Source organism: Symphalangus syndactylus, chromosome X (genome assembly GCF_028878055.3).
Source record: "Symphalangus syndactylus isolate Jambi chromosome X, NHGRI_mSymSyn1-v2.1_pri, whole genome shotgun sequence".
In the NCBI taxonomy this organism is placed as follows: Eukaryota; Metazoa; Chordata; class Mammalia; order Primates; family Hylobatidae; genus Symphalangus; species Symphalangus syndactylus.
The window spans coordinates 157,013,567-157,031,097 of record NC_072447.2 but is presented as its reverse complement, the minus strand read 5'-3'; the positions used below and the strand labels follow the sequence as shown (position 1 = coordinate 157,031,097).

Genomic DNA, 17,531 nt, shown 5'->3' with positions numbered 1-17,531 from the left:
TAAAGGTGAGGCCAGGCACACGTAACGCTACAAGTGTGTACTTTAAACCTGCCTCCTCCCTTCTGCTGGGACCCGTGGCCATTTACCAGGGACTTGCACTAGCCTGTGTTAATCGCTGGGGAATTAGAATGCCACTTGGTCCAATGGTCAGAAGTGGAGTCAGCCCACGTCCCTTTCACTATCAGCCACCCTGTGGCTCTTTCCCCGGTTCTTGAATCCATACTTGTAATAAACACAATTGGTAGCTGGATAAATTCCCGTAGGGGCTTCCTGACTCAAGGACTGAGGGTGATAATGGAAGGAAAGATCAAAGGAAGCCTCTGGCACATTATCATAATTGAGTCCCTGGGAACTGATTTGATCATCTCACTGTACCCCAAGACATCATGCCAAGTGGGCCTGATGCATAGGAAGTGGCAAATATTTCACCACAAGGTGAGAGATAAGCCCCTTGAAAATTCAGGGAGGTGACACCTCAGTGAACTTCCTGGGCATCCAGTGGGCTGAGGCATGTTGAGACGGTCCCTCCAAAGAGAAAGACAAGTTGCCTTACCTGGAACCCTCTGCTTGCTAAAAAAGAAGCGTGACACTCAGTGGGCCATTTTCTGGAAATGGCATATCGCATTAGGATGCTACACAGAGCCTTTTCCAAGCTTTAATAAGAGACTCACAGTTCAGCCCTCTGGAATCTGAAATAAACTTAAAGCTAAGACCTCCATACACAAAAAATAATAATTTGCCAGGAGGAAAAGCTCCTGGCTTGCTGTAATTATTTACTGAAACAGAATGACTGTGATACACGTGGTCTTAAGACCTGAGCTGCCCATGATAAACTGGGTGTTGTCTGACCAAACCATGAGGTTGGGCATGTGAAGCAGCACTCCATCATCAAGTACAATGATGCAGCCACTTTAGAAAATGGTCTGGCAATTCCTTGAAAGGTTAAACACAGAGTCACCATATGACTCACCAATTCTACTCCTAGGTATAGACCCAAGAGAATTGAAAATGGATTTTTAGACAGATGGTTGTACACATATGTTCATAGAAGAACTGTTCACAACGGCCAAAAGGTAGAAACAACCAAAATGAACAGATGAATAGATAAACAAAATGTGGTCTATTCATACAATGGAGCCATAAAAAGGGATGAAGTACTGATCCATGCTACAACATGGATACAACATTGAAAGCATTATGCTTAGTGAAAGAAGCCATACACCAAAGGCCACATTTTGTATGATTCCATTTATAGGAAATATCCAGACTAGGCAAATCTAGAGACAAAAAGCAGATTAGAGGTAGCCTTGGCCTAGGAATTTAGGGGAACATGGGGAATGACTGCTAATGGGCACAGAGTTTCTTTTTGAGGTGATTAAAAAAAGGTTCTAAAATTACATTTTGGTGATGGTTGCACAGGATTTCAAGAATTGTGGGATAGGATGGCCACTCATGATGGTTTGGGATCATCTAAATGACAGCCAAATTCGTCGAATTTTTGGTTTGGGTCACAGAGGGAATTTCTATAACAATGCTTAAGGAATTACTTATCTTTTACAGGCACAAGAATAAAACAACTAAAAACCAAACTTTAAAATTTTGACCCATCACCTTTCCAAATTACAAAACTCAGTGAATTCACAGCCTTCTTAGTTCTCTTAGTAAAGGTTGGGGCCATGTTCAGAAAAGCATAGAACACTGGGATTTGAAATGGGAGTAAATTGGAGAATTGGGAGTCCCCAGAATCCCCAACTCTTACTGAGCCTCCATTGTTAAACAACCCCCACGTTTATCTGATTGCAGGTTCCCTTACTGTCTCCTGAGGGAATTAGCAGGGAAGCAAAAGCACTTCCCTCCTACTCTCCCACCCCAATGTCTCCAGGCCTGTAACTAGAGTTAACCTCTACATTGCCTCAACTGAACAGTTTAAGTCATGCAGCAGGAGAAAGCTTGCATATGAAAACAGTAGTAGGAGTTTGCAAACATGTACCAGGAAACAGGTAATATTTATGTAAATGATATGTGAAGGTTCTTGACCCAAAAAGAGAGAAGATCATTTTAAATCAGGCTGAATTCTTGGTATAGATGCTGGAATAGAGGTTCATGTGGAGGTGATGCCTGGGCGATGGAGTTCAGGTGAGAATGTACAAGGATTGAAGGAAATGTTTTGCTAATAAATGCTGTAAGCTACTAGATTCCCATCCCAGATTATTTTTCACCACACTGTTTTCACCACATCTAGCCAGATAAGCAAAACAAAATTCTTGCATTTGTCTGAATGCAAGATTCATGGAAGACTTTGCTTCTAGTACCAAATCTTGTGCCAGTTAGAAATGTTTGTTTGGAAGTAAAAGAAACAGACTGTTATTATTGGAAGGGTATTATAGACTGTGGGACTCAATAAAGAACAGGTTTAAAGAGTGGGGTGAGTGAACATTAAGGGCAGGCCTCAAAATTGTTTATGTCTCATCTCTCACCTTCACAGCACCACACCACACCAAGTTATACCATTAAATAAGACTTTAGTGGATGTTTGCAGAGGTAAAAACAGAAAATCACATTTAAAGAAAGGAATGTAAAACAATGCCCTGCATGGATGCTCTTTAGTTCCCAGCCTGCTCTCCTGCCCTCAGGTCCTGTGGGGTTACACTGCTTCTAAAACGTTTCACCAGGTCATGTGTGGTAAGCACTGTTGGTTGGCTGCCTAACAGCCATCCCTTTCCTCTTCTTTCTCCATAACAGAGCCCCAGTTTTGGCCAGGACAGCACTGTGCCCAGCAGCAGGGGATGCAACACAGTCGCTCTAAGCCAGTCAGATCCTTTGTCACATCATTTACTGGCCTCTCTTGCAGTTAGGGTGGCCATGTGACACAGTTCTGGCCAACGAGTTGTAACTGGAAGTCAGCTGAAGAGGGGAGGGTTGGGTAATGGCATGAGGAGCCAGAAGTGGCCAAGTGGCTCTGTTTCCAAGTTAGTGAAGCGATCCTCATAAGTGGAAGCATGTTTTTCTTGGGTACTAGAATCTAAACCAGCCAGGTACAAAGTCATGAGGTTGAGAAGCAAAAATTCTGAAGGCAGATTATTCAGCATATCTGTGAGATATGCCATTCCCCACCTCAACTCTGTTTTCCAGACCTCTTATATTCTGACCATCAGAAAAAATGCACCATTTAATGGTTTCTAGTTCAGCGTATGGTCCAGATCCTCACAAGAGTGTTGTGTCCCAACTAGCAACACAGCGGAATCTTCAACAGGCCATTTTATCATTGGCCAGATCAACAGCTGCCTACAGAATGTTGGAAGAGGTATGGAATTGTTTTAACAAATAGATCACATCTGTAACCGTAGCAGCAATTGAAATAACCATCTGATTATGCTTTCAGTAATCCACAGTCATTTAACGACCACAGTTTAGGTTTCTACTGCTGCATAACAAACCATCCCCAAACTTAGTGCCATTAAACGGCCATTTCATTGTGCTGACAGGTTCTTCAGGTTAGAAATCAAGACAGGACACAGCGAGAATGGTTTCTCTTTGCTCTGTAATGTCTGAGGTCTTGGCTGAGATGACTTGATGGATGGGGTGACAGGATGGCTGGAGGCTATAATCTTCTGGAAGCTTCTTCACTAACATGCCTGTTGCCTATACTAGGATGGCTGGAAGGCTGGGTTCCACTGGAACTGGAGCACCTACTACACACAGCCTCTCTTTATGGCATGGCAGCCTTAGACTAGCTGGAGTCTGTACTTGGTGGCTCAGGACCTCCAAAGCAAGGGTTAGAGTGAAAAAGGCAAAAAGCTGCATCACCTTTTATGACTCAGCCTTGGAAGTCTCATCATGCCATTTTTGTTGCAGTCTATGGTTGAAGCAGCCACAAGCCTGCTCAGGTTCAAGGGGAGGGAACATTAACCCCACCTCTCAGTGGGAGGACTGTTAAGATTTCTGGAGTCCTGGTTTAAAACTGCCACGTTCACCAAGGCCTAACCAACTGCTGTGCAGGCCAAACGGATGAATTAAATGAGGGTGTGATAGGAATTTCCTTCCCTGCATTTTTCAAGTCTTTGATGAGGGAACTAATTTCTGAAATTGCTCATATGTGGTATTCTTTGTTTTGATTTACACTTTGTGAGAAGGGGAAACTCTAGGGGTTTCCACTTCGGCCTTTCTGTCATGATGGCCTCATTCTGTAGGTCAGGAAATCATTGTGGGAATTTTGTTTTGTTTTCTTTTGAGACAGGGTCTCACACTCTGTCAGTGCCTCAACCTACTGGGCTCAAGTCATCTTCCCATGCCAGCCTCCCAAGTAGCTGAGACTACAGGCTGCACCATCATGCCCAGCAAATTTTTGTATTTTGTGTAAATACACGGTCTCAATATGTTGCCCAGGCTGATCTTGATCTCCTGGCCTCCCAAAGTGCTAGGATTACAGGCATGAGCCACCATGCCTGGCCCAATGTGGGGATTTTGCTGACTTTTTTTTTTTTTTTTTTTTTTTTTTGAGACAGAGTCTTGCTGTGTCACCTAGGCTGGAGTGCAATGGCTCGATCTTGGCTCACTGCAACCTCCACCTCCAAGGTTCAAGCGATTCTCCTGCTTCAGCCTCCCTAGTAGCTGGGATTACAGGCACGCACCACCACGCCTGGCTGATTTTTGTATTTTTAGTAGAAACAGGGTTTCATCATGTTGGCCAGGTTGGTTGCAAACTCCTGACCTCAGGTGATCTGCCCGCCTCAGCCTCCCAACGTGCTGGGATTACAGGCTTGAGCCACTGTGCCTGGCCAGCTGACTTTTTTTTTTTTTTTTTTTTTTTGCCATTTAGATGAGTAGGTAGTGGTGGTTTTAATATGCATTTCTCTAATAGCTAATGATGCTGAACCTCTTTCTATGGGCTTATTTGATACCTGTATATCCTCTTCAGTGAAATATCTCTTCTTCTTATCTTTTGTTTATTTTCTATTTGGATTTTTTTTTACTGTTTATTTTTGGTAATTCTTTATATATTCTTGATATGAGTCCTTTGTTAGATACATGATTTGTAAATATTTTCTCCCAGTCTGTAGCTTGTCTTTTTATACTTTTTTTTTTTTTTTTTTTTTTGAGACAGAGTTCCAGTTTTGTTGCCCAGGCTTGAGTGCAGTGGCATGATCTGGGCTCACTGCAACCTCTGTCTCCCAGGTTCAAGCAATTCTCTTGCCTCATCCTCCCAAGTAGCTGGGATTACAAGGGCCCACCACCACGCCCAGCTAATTTTTGTAATTTTAGTAGAGACGAGTTTTCACCGTGTTGGCCAAGCTGGTCTCGAACTCCTGACCTAAGGTGATTCACCCGCCTCGGTCTCCCAAAGTGCTGGGATTACAGGTGTGAGCCACCACGCCTGGCTGTCTTTTTATACTTCTTAATAAGGTATTTTGTAGAGCACAAGTTTTAATTTTGATGAAGTCCAATTTATCACTTTTTTCTTTTTCTTTTTCTTTTTTTTTTTTTTTTTTTGAGGTGAGGTCTTGCTCTGTCACTCATGGCTGCCTCAATCTCCTGGGCTGAAGCCATCTTCCCGCATCAATCTCCTGAGTAGCTGGGACTACAGGTGTGCACCACCACATCTGGCTAATTTTAAAAAAAAATATTGATGTAGAGACACCGTTTACCTTTGTTGCTCAGGCTGGTCTCAGACTGTTGGGCTCAAGTGATCTTCCTGTTTCGGCCTCCCAAAGTGCTGGGATTACAGGCATAAGCCACTGCACCTGGCATCAAGTTTTTCTTTTATGGATTGTATTTTTGGTGCCATGTCTAAGAACTTATCACCAGGTCGTAGGTCCCAAAGATTTTCTCCTATTTTATCTTCTAAAAGTTTTGTAGTTTTACATTTTATATTTAAATCTAGGATCCATTTGGAGTTCATTTTTGTATAAGGTGTGAGGATTGGGTTGAGGTTTTTTGTTTGGTTTCGGCCTATGGACGTCCAGCTGCTACGGTTTGTTGAAAAGACTATCCTTCCTCCATCGAATTACTTTTGCACCTTTGTCAAAAACCAGTTGGATGAATTTATGTGAGCCTATCTCCAGGCTCTCTATTCCATACCATTTATCTATATGTCTATCCTTTCACCAATACAAAAAGTTTTGATTACTGTAGCTTTATAATAAGCCTTGAAATCGTATAAAGAGATTTATGTGTTGACCTTGTATCCTGCAACCTTGCAAAACTCACTTATTAGTTTTGGGAGTTGTTTCTGCATATTCCTTGAGATTTTCTATGGAGACAGTTATGTTCTGCAAATCGAGACATTTTCTTCCCAATCTTTATGCCATTTGTTTCTTTTTCTTATCTTATTGTACTGAACTAGGACTTTTAGTACTATGTTGAATACAAGTGGTGAGAGTGGATATCTTTGCCTTGTTCCCAGTCTTAGGGGGAAAGTGTCCAGGTTTTCACCAGTAAGTATGATGTTACCTGTAGGCCTTCTGCAGATGTTCTTTAATATATCGAGGAAATTCCCCCATTTTCTGAGAGTTTTCTGAGAGTTTTTGTCATGAATTCTGTCAAATGCTCATTCTGCATCAACTGGTAAATCATGTGATTTTTCTTCTTTTGTCTGTTAATGTACTGTATTGCATTAATTGGTTTTCAAATATTGAACAAGACTTGCATCTCTGAGACGCATGGTATATAATTATTTTTATGTATTTGTGGATTCTATTTGCCAGTATTTTTCTAAGGGTTTTTGTGTCTATATTCATGAGGCATATTGGCATGTAGCCTTCTTTTTTTAACTTTTTCTGGTTTTGGAAGTATCAGAGTAATACTGGCTTTATAAAATGAATTGAGAAGTGTTTGATTTGGACCTATGACAACAATTTTGTCCAATCTCTTATTTATTTATTTATTTAGAGATGAGGTCTTCCTATGTTGCTCAGGCTGGTCTCAAACTCCTGAGCTCAAGGGATCCTCCTGCCTCATCCTCCCACAGGGCTGGGATTACAGGTGTGAATCACCATACCTGACCAATTTTGGGCAATTTTAAATACAACAATAATGGATACGATGAAAGACTATCACTGATAATAATAAAGTCAAATTTCATATTCTGGATGAAAATTTGATGATTTTAACTTGTAGAGAACTCGTTTATGGATGCCTATACAGGAAAAAGAGTGTTCTCCTATCTGAACTTGTGCCATGGCACTCCAGGCCTTTAATTCACATACTTCTTAGATTTATTAAATCAGGAGGTGGGTGAGAGGTGGGAGATATAGGAAGGTGCAGTCCTGTCCCTCATTATTGGCTTTCGCGCACATGTGAAGCTGTTTCCCATGCCTGCCTATGATCCAGAGTTTTCTTTTCAAATTTTCTTTTCATAGCAAATAAGTTAGATGGATAGTCACTTTGACTCATCATGATGAAATTGAGATAGAAACTCTTCTGTCATAGTAGGCATTTATTTTCACAAGTTTGTAGTTATAAGATTTACAGAAGTTAATGAACTGTGAAACAAAGTCTATTTTAAATAAAAAATAAATGGGGAAGCCACAAAGGGAATCCAGGTGCCAAAAATCACTTGCTATTCAACTTCTCTCCTCTCCCCAGGCTAGAGTGCAGAGAAGCTAAGATGAGTTTCCATGAAAGGAACAATTTCGATTTCTCTGGCAGGGAGAACAGTGTACCCTAAAAGATACAGGAATAATTACTCATATCACATCTTTATTTAGCCCATCTGGCTAGTTTGGAGATTAATAGTGGGTCATTGTAGAATTAATCAGGTGGTGATTTGAACTGAAGCTGCTATTCCAGATGATGCTGTTTGCCTACAGCAAATCAATACAGCCCCCTGGCACCTGGGATACAGATATTCATCTGCCAAATGTTATTTTTTCCCATTCAGCAGAGAACACTAGAAGCAGCTTACTTTCATCTGGTGGGAACAGAAATACAACCTTAGGACTATATCTATTCTCTGGCTCACTGTCATAATCCACGTTGAATGGAGCTTGATTGCTGTGAATGTTGTGCTGGTTTATTACACTGATGACATATGTACTGGACCTGATGATCAAGAGGTAGCGAATACTCTAGATGCTTTATTAAGATACAAGTACACCACAGGGCGGGAGATAAGCCCCGTGAAAACTCAAGAGCCTGAACCTCAGCAAAGTTTTTAGATGGTCTGGACCATGTTGGGTATTCAACATGTTGTTGTACCTCTTACCACCTACCACTCAGAAAGAGGCACAGCATTTGGTGTGGATGTTTGCATTTTGTAGGCAACATATGCTACATTTAATTGTGCCGCACCAATGCACTCAGCAAGTAATCTGTAGGGTTGCATGTTTTCAGGGAGAGATCCAGGACAAGAAAAGGCTCTGTGACAGGTCCAGGCCACTTGACCCTTATGACCATGTAAATTCAACAGGTACAGAACCGTTGACACATTGGGAGGCTACATGGAGCCTCTGGCAAGTCCCAGTAGGAGAAACACACAGCAAACCCCTAGAGTTTTGAAGTGAACCATGCCCTCTACCACAAAAGAAGTATTTTCCTTTTGACCAACAGCTTCCAGCTTGCCCCTGGGCTGTGGCAAAGTCTGAATGCTTGACCACGGGGCACCAAAGAACCATGTAACTTCAGCTGCCCCTGATAAATTTGGTGCTATTTCGTCCTCTATTGGAAGTGGAATATTTGAGACCAGACTCAAGCAGGTCTGGAAGGTACAGGAAAGTTGCTTGAGCAGGTGGCTCACATCTCTGTGGCCCCTGCTGCTGCATGATCACCATTCCCTGGACTCACACCCAGAATGTCGTAGGGAGTTCCTCATGACCAGGTCTATTGGTCAAGGTTTCAAAAGGAAGCAAATAGTAGACTCAAGGGGTTGAAATGAGGAAAGTATAATTAAAGGTTGTTTTTTTTTTTTAACAGAGATGTAAGCAAGACTTAGAGAATTAGCAATGCATAGTGGGGCTCTTAGGGACTGGCAACAGTTGATATGGCCACAGCCACTGCTAAGTGCTCAAACTGCCCACAGGCAGAGACAAACAATGAACCCCTAATAGCATTGCATTCCCTGGGGGAACCAGACAGCCACCTGGACTGCCATTTGGAAGGGGCAGCAATTTTTTCTCACTCGAACAGGTATTAATTTTGTACATGGATTCGCTTTTTTAAAATTCACATTTTTGCTGGCACTCCCGCCCATTGACTTACTGAGCCCATTATTCACACTGACATTATCTCACACAAGAAAAGCATTATAAGCCAGTGTGCCCGTGCTGATGGACTCCACTAGTGTTACCATGTTAGCTCATCGCCCTGAAGCACCTGGCCTGATAGGATGGTAGGTTGGTCATTCTGTTGAAGATGCTAGCAAACGTCACACAGATGATACCCACAAAAAGCAGAGGGTGGTGCTTAGGTGGATGGGCTCTTGACACAGCTCTGGCTGCCTATGGATGATTTTCTAGTTGTGTGGCTCTCGACAAGTGACACTGTCATCCTGTTTTTCATTTTAGTAACCTGCAAAATTGAGATAATAGTAAGAGCCCTTTGACAGGGTGTTTGTGTGGATTCAATGAGATAACGCCTGTAAAGTGCTTAGCACAATCGCTGGCATGGTGTTAGCTTGGCAGTAAGGAAGGTCACAAGTGTTAGGTGCTCATGATTGTTATTTTTATTTAGCGTGGTCAGCACACTAGTTGGCACAATCAACTTTAGATCCATCTTTTAAAACCTTCCAGTCAAAGAGATTGCAAACAGCACTACCTTTTGAGTTTGGGTCATTTGGGTTCATTAAGGCATTTAGACCGTTTAGCCGGCAAAGCTTATCACTGAATACAACGATCTTTGGGGGAGGGACGTAGAAAACACAGTACTCTGCAAACAATCAAGTGGAATAGGGAAGTCCAAGAGGAGTCTTGCTTTTGTTTCTCCGTGCACTATGCACATGGCAGATGCGGGTGGTACTTGGGTTTCGGCTCCAGGGTCCCTGAGGCCCAGGGACTAGCCCGTTTGGCGTGGCTGATTGGGGCTGGGGCATGAGGGCAACAGATTCCAGGCTGTACTCCCATTAGGTCGAAGGGCTCCTTCCGAGCGCTTTCTCGTGACCCTGGGTGAGAGTGGCAGGCGCCCTGCTGCGTAGGCTCCCCCGGGCACAGCCGCTGGCGGCGCTGCAGTTGCTCGAAGGGGCTTCCCAGGCTTCGCTGCTTGCTTTTCCCGCCGTCTTAGGTTGCGGGCGGCGTCGGTTCCCTCCCCGGGGGGCGCAGCGGCCGGAGGCGGGGGTCGCAGCGGCCGCTCGGGGCGGCGCTGGGCGGGCGGGCGCTGGGCCCGCCCCGCCGGCATCCTTGGCCCGACTTCCTTCTGCCGCGGGCGGCTGGCCCAGCTGGAGGAAGCGGCGGTGGCGGCCACGATGAGTGCGGGCGACGCAGTGTGCACCGGCTGGCTCGTTAAGTCGCCCCCCGAGAGGAAGCTACAGCGCTACGTGAGTAGGGGCGCCGCCACCCGCCCGGCCTTCGCGTCCCGGGGCACCCGCCCGCCGGGCGGCCGCGCGGTGGCCGCGGGGAGCCGCTGGGCTCTGGGCGCGCCAGGCGCAGCGGCTCCCAGCGCCCGGGACTGCGGGCGAGGCCGATGGACGGAAAGCGAAATCGCACGTCGAGCCAGCTTCGCCGCTGTGCTAGGCAGCGGGCCGGAGACCAGGTGGCGCCTGCCCGCGGGGCTCAGGGACTCCACACCGCCGCTGACTCTAGCCGAGGGAGGCGGGTTGGGGCTGAAACCTCAGGCGCCAGTCTCCGTGCAGGAGCGGCCAGGGAGACATCTCGAAAGCGTGCCCCCTTCTTTGGCTGGGGGTGGCTCTGAGACCCATTGCCCCGCGAAGGAGACGCGGCAGGGGATAGTGAGACTGACAGCAGGAGGGGAATTGCCTGCATTCCCCCTGGACCGTAAGGAGTAAGGAGTGCTGCTCTTGTAGCTGTCATCGGACACTGCTGTCTGGAACCCTACACAATGTAACTCGTTTCTCATCGTGTAACTCGTTTCAGCTTCTTCTTAATGCTGACACCGCGCTTTTATAGTGCCAGCTGGACAATTGACTTTTACTAGCATGAAATTAGGAATACTTGGAAGAGCGTATCTTCCTACATATTCCATTACCGTTTTAAGATGTACTATCGACACCTCAAACGTTCATTATCTCTATCAGCGTCCTCACGATAAGATCTTAAAAACATTCTGCTTAAAGACCTGATTGCTACTCAGTGTTTTTCAGCCATTAGGAAGAACCACTTCAGTCCCCAGGGAGTTGCATATAAATAGATATTAGGACTTCTTGCTTTTTTTAGGCTGGGAGTAGCTGGATGGATTCATCTTGTTCTTAATTCCTAATTTATCTGCAATTTCACTGCACGGTGGTAGGAACAAACTCGCGCATGTCTGCGCTCATCCAAAGCAGCCCACCCCAAATGTGGTTCAGCCTTGTGCTCTTGTCTATACGATGCTCTCAAACTGCTGTCCTCTTTTGGCCAAATTTCACAACTGTTTTTGTTCCCACATAGATGAGGCACATATTGTGTGGAAGTTCAAGAGGTGGGATTATAAAAAGACTTTAATAATGTATGAATACTTCCAGAATGTGTGGCAGGAGATTTTCCTGAACACAGAGTTGCTCAAGCCCTCTTTCCCCATTCACCCCGGGCTAGGCAGTGTTTGTTTCTCTCTTAGGGGTCTTTGAAAAGATTTTTGTTGTTTGTTCTGCAGAACAGAACTTTAGAGGAACGTTGTTCTATTTAGCATGTGAATATCAGGAGTGCATAAATACTGAGATTTCTCTAAGTGCCAGTGTGTCCCTACATCATTTGCTTTTGAGTCCAGGAGTCCATAAGCACAGGGTCCAATATCTCTTGGCCTCTGCATTATCCAGCTGCTTCCTTAACTGTGAAGCTACTCAGAGGAGGCAAGAGAAGAAAACCTGCTCCCATCACCTGTGGTGCTTGCAGTGTTGACTCAGGATGGGTTTCCTTGTTGTCCTTTGGAATGACAGACATTTTAAAGGTTCACTATACAGTTTCAGTAGATGATACAGAAAGATGCCCCTGGAGGGCAAAGATTATAGAATATTTCATTTCCCAGTCTTTTTTTGTATCTTAAGCAGACTGGCTTAGGGAAGTTTATTAGTATTTCATCAACTTTGGGAAGGCATGAGTGTGTGTGCCTATTATCACACGTGGTTCATTCCTTTAGGGAATGTGGCAAGAGTGGACACTGCGCAGCTTAGAGATATGTGGGGCGTGTGATGATGGGGCAGTGACTAGACTTAAGACACAAGAGTACCTAGGTGTCATCTTACCAACACTCCAAGACATAAACCTTGATGTTTGAGAACTCTCTCTAAGAAAGATCATAGATAGTCAATGCTTTTTTTGCTGGCAGGCATCTGTCCCTGGAACACACCACAGAAAGAATTCTTTTTCCTCTCATAGCTAAATTCTGCAGGAATCCTTTTGACCACTAGATGGTGATCATGTGTCACTTCGACGGGGCCTGGACAGGGCTGTTACAGCTGCTTAAATTCAATTCCTGTCACTCCCTCCCGTTAACGGAGCGCTAACTCCGAACTAGGCCCTGTGTTACAGGCTGGGAAGACAGAAAAAAAAAGACTTGATTCCAATTTATAGTTTAACATTTATAATAATAACATAGCAAAACTAGTTATTGGCACAACCAGGACGATAACTCAGTTATTCGTGCTGCCAGGCCAGCAAGCAGCACTCCATCAATGTTTGCTGTTACAAATGGAAGCTCAGGCAGTTTTTAGGCAAACCTTTCAGTCCAAAGTAGGCTTGTACTTCATCCACTTGAATCCATCAGTGAAGACAATCAGAAAGTTATTTTTTATCATTGGTCTTTTAAAAGATAGTTATTTTCATTTGTATTTTTTGTTTCACAAGAAATATATTGTTATGTTAATAAATAGAATGAAAAGTGAAGACCCCCTTTAAATTTCCCCTACCCCCCTACCTTCCCTTTGCTCCCCTCCTTATTCCACTCCCCAACCCAGGCGTAACAACTGTGAGCAGTTTAGTGAGTACCATTCTACAAAGTTTTTCAGAAAATATATAATTTTCTTTTTGCACAACTGGGATCATATTATACTAATTGTCCTGCAATTTGCTTTGTTCACAAAAATTCTGGACATCTTTCCAGGTTAGTACATATAGATTTACTCCATTCTTTAAAGCATTGTCAAATATTCATTGTAATACATATAATATAACACTTTCTCTATTGGTGAACATTTGGCTTGCATCTATTTTTATCAATTTTAAAGAATCCTATAAGAACAGTGATAATAAAGCTATAATAGTTCACTTTTATTGAATGTTTATATGTGCCAGGCACTACACTAAGAACTTGTATTAACTCATTTAGTTTTCAAAACAATGCCAAGAGCCAGGCACTGTTTTTGTCCCTGGATATAGGTTCTCTGGATATAGGTTCTTTGTTGCATATTTAATTTGCAAATATTTTCTAGCAGCCCATAGTTTTTGTCTTTTCATTCTCTTTTGAAGAACTAAAATTTAAAAATTTTAATGAAATTCCCAATACAATTTTTCTTTTATGAATCATGGATTTAATGTCAAATCTAACAACTCTTCATCTAGCCTAAGATCCTGAAGATTTTCTTCTGTTTTTTCTGTAAGTTTTTTTTTTTTCTTTTTGAGACAAGGTCTCACTTTGTCACCCAGGCTGGAGTGCAGTGGCATGGTCATGGCTCACTGCAGCCTTGACCTCTTGGGCTCAAGTGATCCTCCCACCTCAGTCTCCTGAGTAGCTGGCACTATAGCTGCTCCCCACCATGCACTGCTAATTGTTGTATTTTTTGTAGAGAGGACAGGATTTCTCCATGTTGCCCACAGGCTGGTCTCCAACTCTTGGCCTCAAGTGATCCTTCCACCTTGGCCTTCTAAAGTGCTGGGATTACAGGCGTGAGCCAATGCACCTGGCCTCTGAAAGTTTTATATTTTTACGTTTTATATTTAGATCTATGATCCATTTTGAGTAAATTTTATAAAAGCTGTGAGGTTTGTATCATGGTTTCTTTTCTTGCATACCGATTTCATTTGTTCCAGTACTATTTATTGAGTAGACTGCCTTTATTCCCTTGATTTACTTTTGAAACATCATCAAAAATCAATTTACCTGAAGGGCACAGTGGCTCACGCCTATAATCCCAGCACTTTGGGAGGCTGAGGCTGGAGGATCACCTGAGGTCAGGAGTTCAAGACCAGCCTGGCCAACATGGTGAAACTCTGTCTTTACTAAAAATAAAAAAAAAATTAGCCAGGCATGGTGGTGGGCGCCTGTAATCCCAGCTACTTGGGAGGCTGAGGCAGGAGAATTGCTTGAAAACTGGAGGTGGAGGTTGCAGTGAGCTGAGATCACACCATTGCACTCCTGGTGTGACAAGAGCAAAACTATCTCAAAAAAAAAAAAAAATCCATTTACCATATCCATGTAGATCTATTTCTGGATTCTCTAGTCTGTTCCATTGATCTATTTGTTCTATGCCAACAACATGCTGTTTAATGACTAATGACTGTAGCTTTACAATAATTCTTGAAATCAGGTTATTTTAGCCCTCAAACTTTTTCTTTCTCAGAGTTGTTTTGGCTATTTTAGGTCCTTTGTTTTTCTATAACAATTTTAGAATTGGTTTGTCAATTGATTTCACTGACCTCATATCCCATAGCCTTGCTAAACTCACTTATTAGTTCTAATAGCCTTGTCTGTAGTTGCAACCTGCAATACTATAAATGTTGCATAGAAATGACGAGAGCAGACATCCTTGACTTTTTCTTGATTTTAGAGGGAAAGCATTCCATTTTTCACCTTTTAAGTATGTTAGCTGTAGGCTTTTTGTAGGCACCTTTTACCAAATTGAGGAAGTTCCCCCATATTGCTAGTTTGCTGAGGCTTCTTCTCATGAGTTGGATTTTGTTGCCTTTCCTGCATCTATAAAAATGATGATATGTTTTTTACTTTTTAGTCTGTTACTATGGTGAATTACGCTGCTTGATTTTGAATGTTGAACCAACCTCGAACTTCTGGGATAAACTTCAGTTGGTTGTAACATATTATTCTTTTCATATATTTCTGGATTTGCTTTGCTGATAGTTTGGCTGAAGATATTTCTGTCTCTGTCCATGAGGGATATTGGTCTGCAGTTTTCCTTTTTTATACTATCTTTGGTTTTGATATTAGCATAATGCTGGCATCATAAAATGAAATCAGAAGTTCTCCCTCCTCTTGTATTTTCTGAAAGATGTTATGTAGAATTGGTATTCCTTCTTCCTTAAATGTTTGGTAGAACTCACCATTGAAAACATCTGGGCCTATACTTTTCTTTTTGGGAAGGCTATCAACTACAAATTTTCTTTCTTTCTTTTATTTTCTTTTTTTTTTTGAGATGGAGTTTCATTCTTGTCACCCAGGCTGAAGTGCAGTGGCACGATCTTGGCTCGCTGCAGCCTCCACCTCCTGGGTTCAAGAGATTCTCCAGCTTCAGCCTCCTGGGTAGCTGGGATTACAGGCGCCTGCCACCATGCCTGGCTAATTTTTTTATTTTTAGTAGAGACAGGGTTTTGCCATGTTGGCCAGGCTGGTCTCGAACTCCTGACCTCAGGTGATCCACCTGCCTCAGCCTCCCAAAGTGCTAGGATTACAGGTGTGAGCCACTGGGCCCAGCCAAATTTTATTTCTTTAATAGATATAGGGCTATTTGGGTTATCCATATCTTCTTGAATGAGTGTAGTTAGTGTCTTTCAAGGCTTTTCTCTATTTTGTCTAAGTTCTTGAATTTATTGGCAGAAAGTTGCTCATTATGTTCCCTTATTATCCTTTAAATGCCTGTATGATTTGTAGTGATGCCTCAGTTTTCATTTATTACATTAGTTTTTAGGAACCATCCTTTGGTTTCATTTATTTTCTCTACTTTCTCCCTGCTTTCAATTTCATTAATTTATGCTCTTATCTTTATTATTTTCCTCCTTTTGATTGCATTGGGTTTAATTTAATCACTTCTTTATCTAGTTCCTTAGGGAGGAAACTTAAATTACTGATTTGAGACCTTTCTTATTTTCTAATATAAGCATTTAATGCTACAATCTTCCTTTTTTTTTTTTTTTTTTTTTGAGACAGAGTATCACTCTGTTGCCAGGCTGGAGTGGAGTGGCATGATCTCGGCTCACCGCAAGCTCCGCCTCCTGGGTCCACGCCATTCTCCTGCCTCAGCCTCCCGAGTAGCTGGGGCTACAGGCATGCACCACCACACCCGGCTAATTTTTGTATTTTTAGTAGAGATGGGGTTTCACCACGTTGTCCAGGATGATCTCGATCTCTTGACCTCGTGATCCGCCTGTCTCGGCCTCCCAAAGTGCTGGGATTACAGGCATGAGCCACCGCACCCAGCCTCTTACCTTGTTTTAATTGGCATATTTAGTTCATTCATATAAAGTATGATCATTGAAACGTTTATATTAAAATACGCCATCTTGCTAGCTGTTTTTCATTTGTTCTACTTGTTCTTTGTTTCTTTTCTCCTCTGTTTCTGCCTTCTCTTGGGATAATTGAGCCTTTTTTATTATTCCATTTTATCTCCATTATTAACTTACATTTCATAACTTCATATTTTTGCAGTTGCCCTAGAGTGTAAATTATACATCTTTAATTAGTTGCAGACTTCCTTTAAATAATATCATTATAATATTAGTAGTATAAGGACATTGGAATAGTATATTCCCAATTCCATTCGTATATTCTTTGTGCTGTTGTCATGCATTTTACTTTTACATGTGCTATAAACATATGATACACTACTACTAATTTTGCTTTAGACAACCAGTTATCTTTTCAGTCAATTAAAGAGAAAAAACTAGGCCGGGCGCGGTGGCTCACGCTTGTAATCCCAGCACTTTGGGAGGCCGAGGCGGGCGGATCACGAGGTCAGGAGATCGAGACCACGGTGAAACCCCGTCTCTACTAAAAAAAAAAATACAAAAAATTAGCCGGGCGTGGTGGCGGGCGCCTGTAGTCCCAGCTACTCGGAGAGGCTGAGGCAGGAGAATGGCGTGAACCCAGGAGGCGGAGCTTGCAGTGAGCCGAGATTGCGCCACTGCACTCCAGCCTGGGCGACAGAGCAAGACTCCGTCTCAAAAAAAAAAAAAAAAAAAAAAGAGAAAAAACTAAACTTTTATTTTTCTTTTATTTATTCCATTTCCATCACTCTTCATTTCTTTATGTAGGTTCAAGTTTCTGTCTGCTGTCATATTCCTTCTGCCTGAAGAACTTCCTTCAGCATTTCATGTAGTTTAGGTCTGCTGGCAATGAATTCTCTGTTTTGTTTGTCTGAGAAGGCCTATTTCTCCCTCATTTTAAAACATATTTTCACTGGGCATAGAATTATGGGTTGACAGTTTAAAAATTTTGTTTTGTTTTGTTTTTCTTTTCAGCACCTTAAAGATGTCACTTTATCAATCAGGAAAACTGTTAGAACA

The 17,531-nt window shown here is 42.8% G+C and overlaps 1 protein-coding gene across 6 annotated transcripts in view; it reads left to right on the top strand.

Annotated features, from left to right (window-relative positions):
• The first annotated feature begins 9,888 nt into the window (after positions 1 to 9,888).
• Positions 9,889 to 17,531, top strand: part of GAB3 (GRB2 associated binding protein 3) — a 73,034-nt gene continuing 65,391 nt past the window's right edge. For 2 of the 6 annotated variants that reach the window (XM_055268069.2, XM_055268067.2), the window contains exon 1: positions 9,890 to 10,465. In XM_055268069.2, the coding sequence (XP_055124044.1) occupies positions 10,394 to 10,465 (72 nt within the window). In that variant the 5' untranslated portion in view covers positions 9,890 to 10,393. Of the gene's footprint in view, positions 10,466 to 17,531 lie in introns of all 6 variants that reach the window. The other 4 variants (XM_055268070.2, XM_055268066.2, XM_055268068.2 and 1 more) reach the window with 3 other exon arrangements.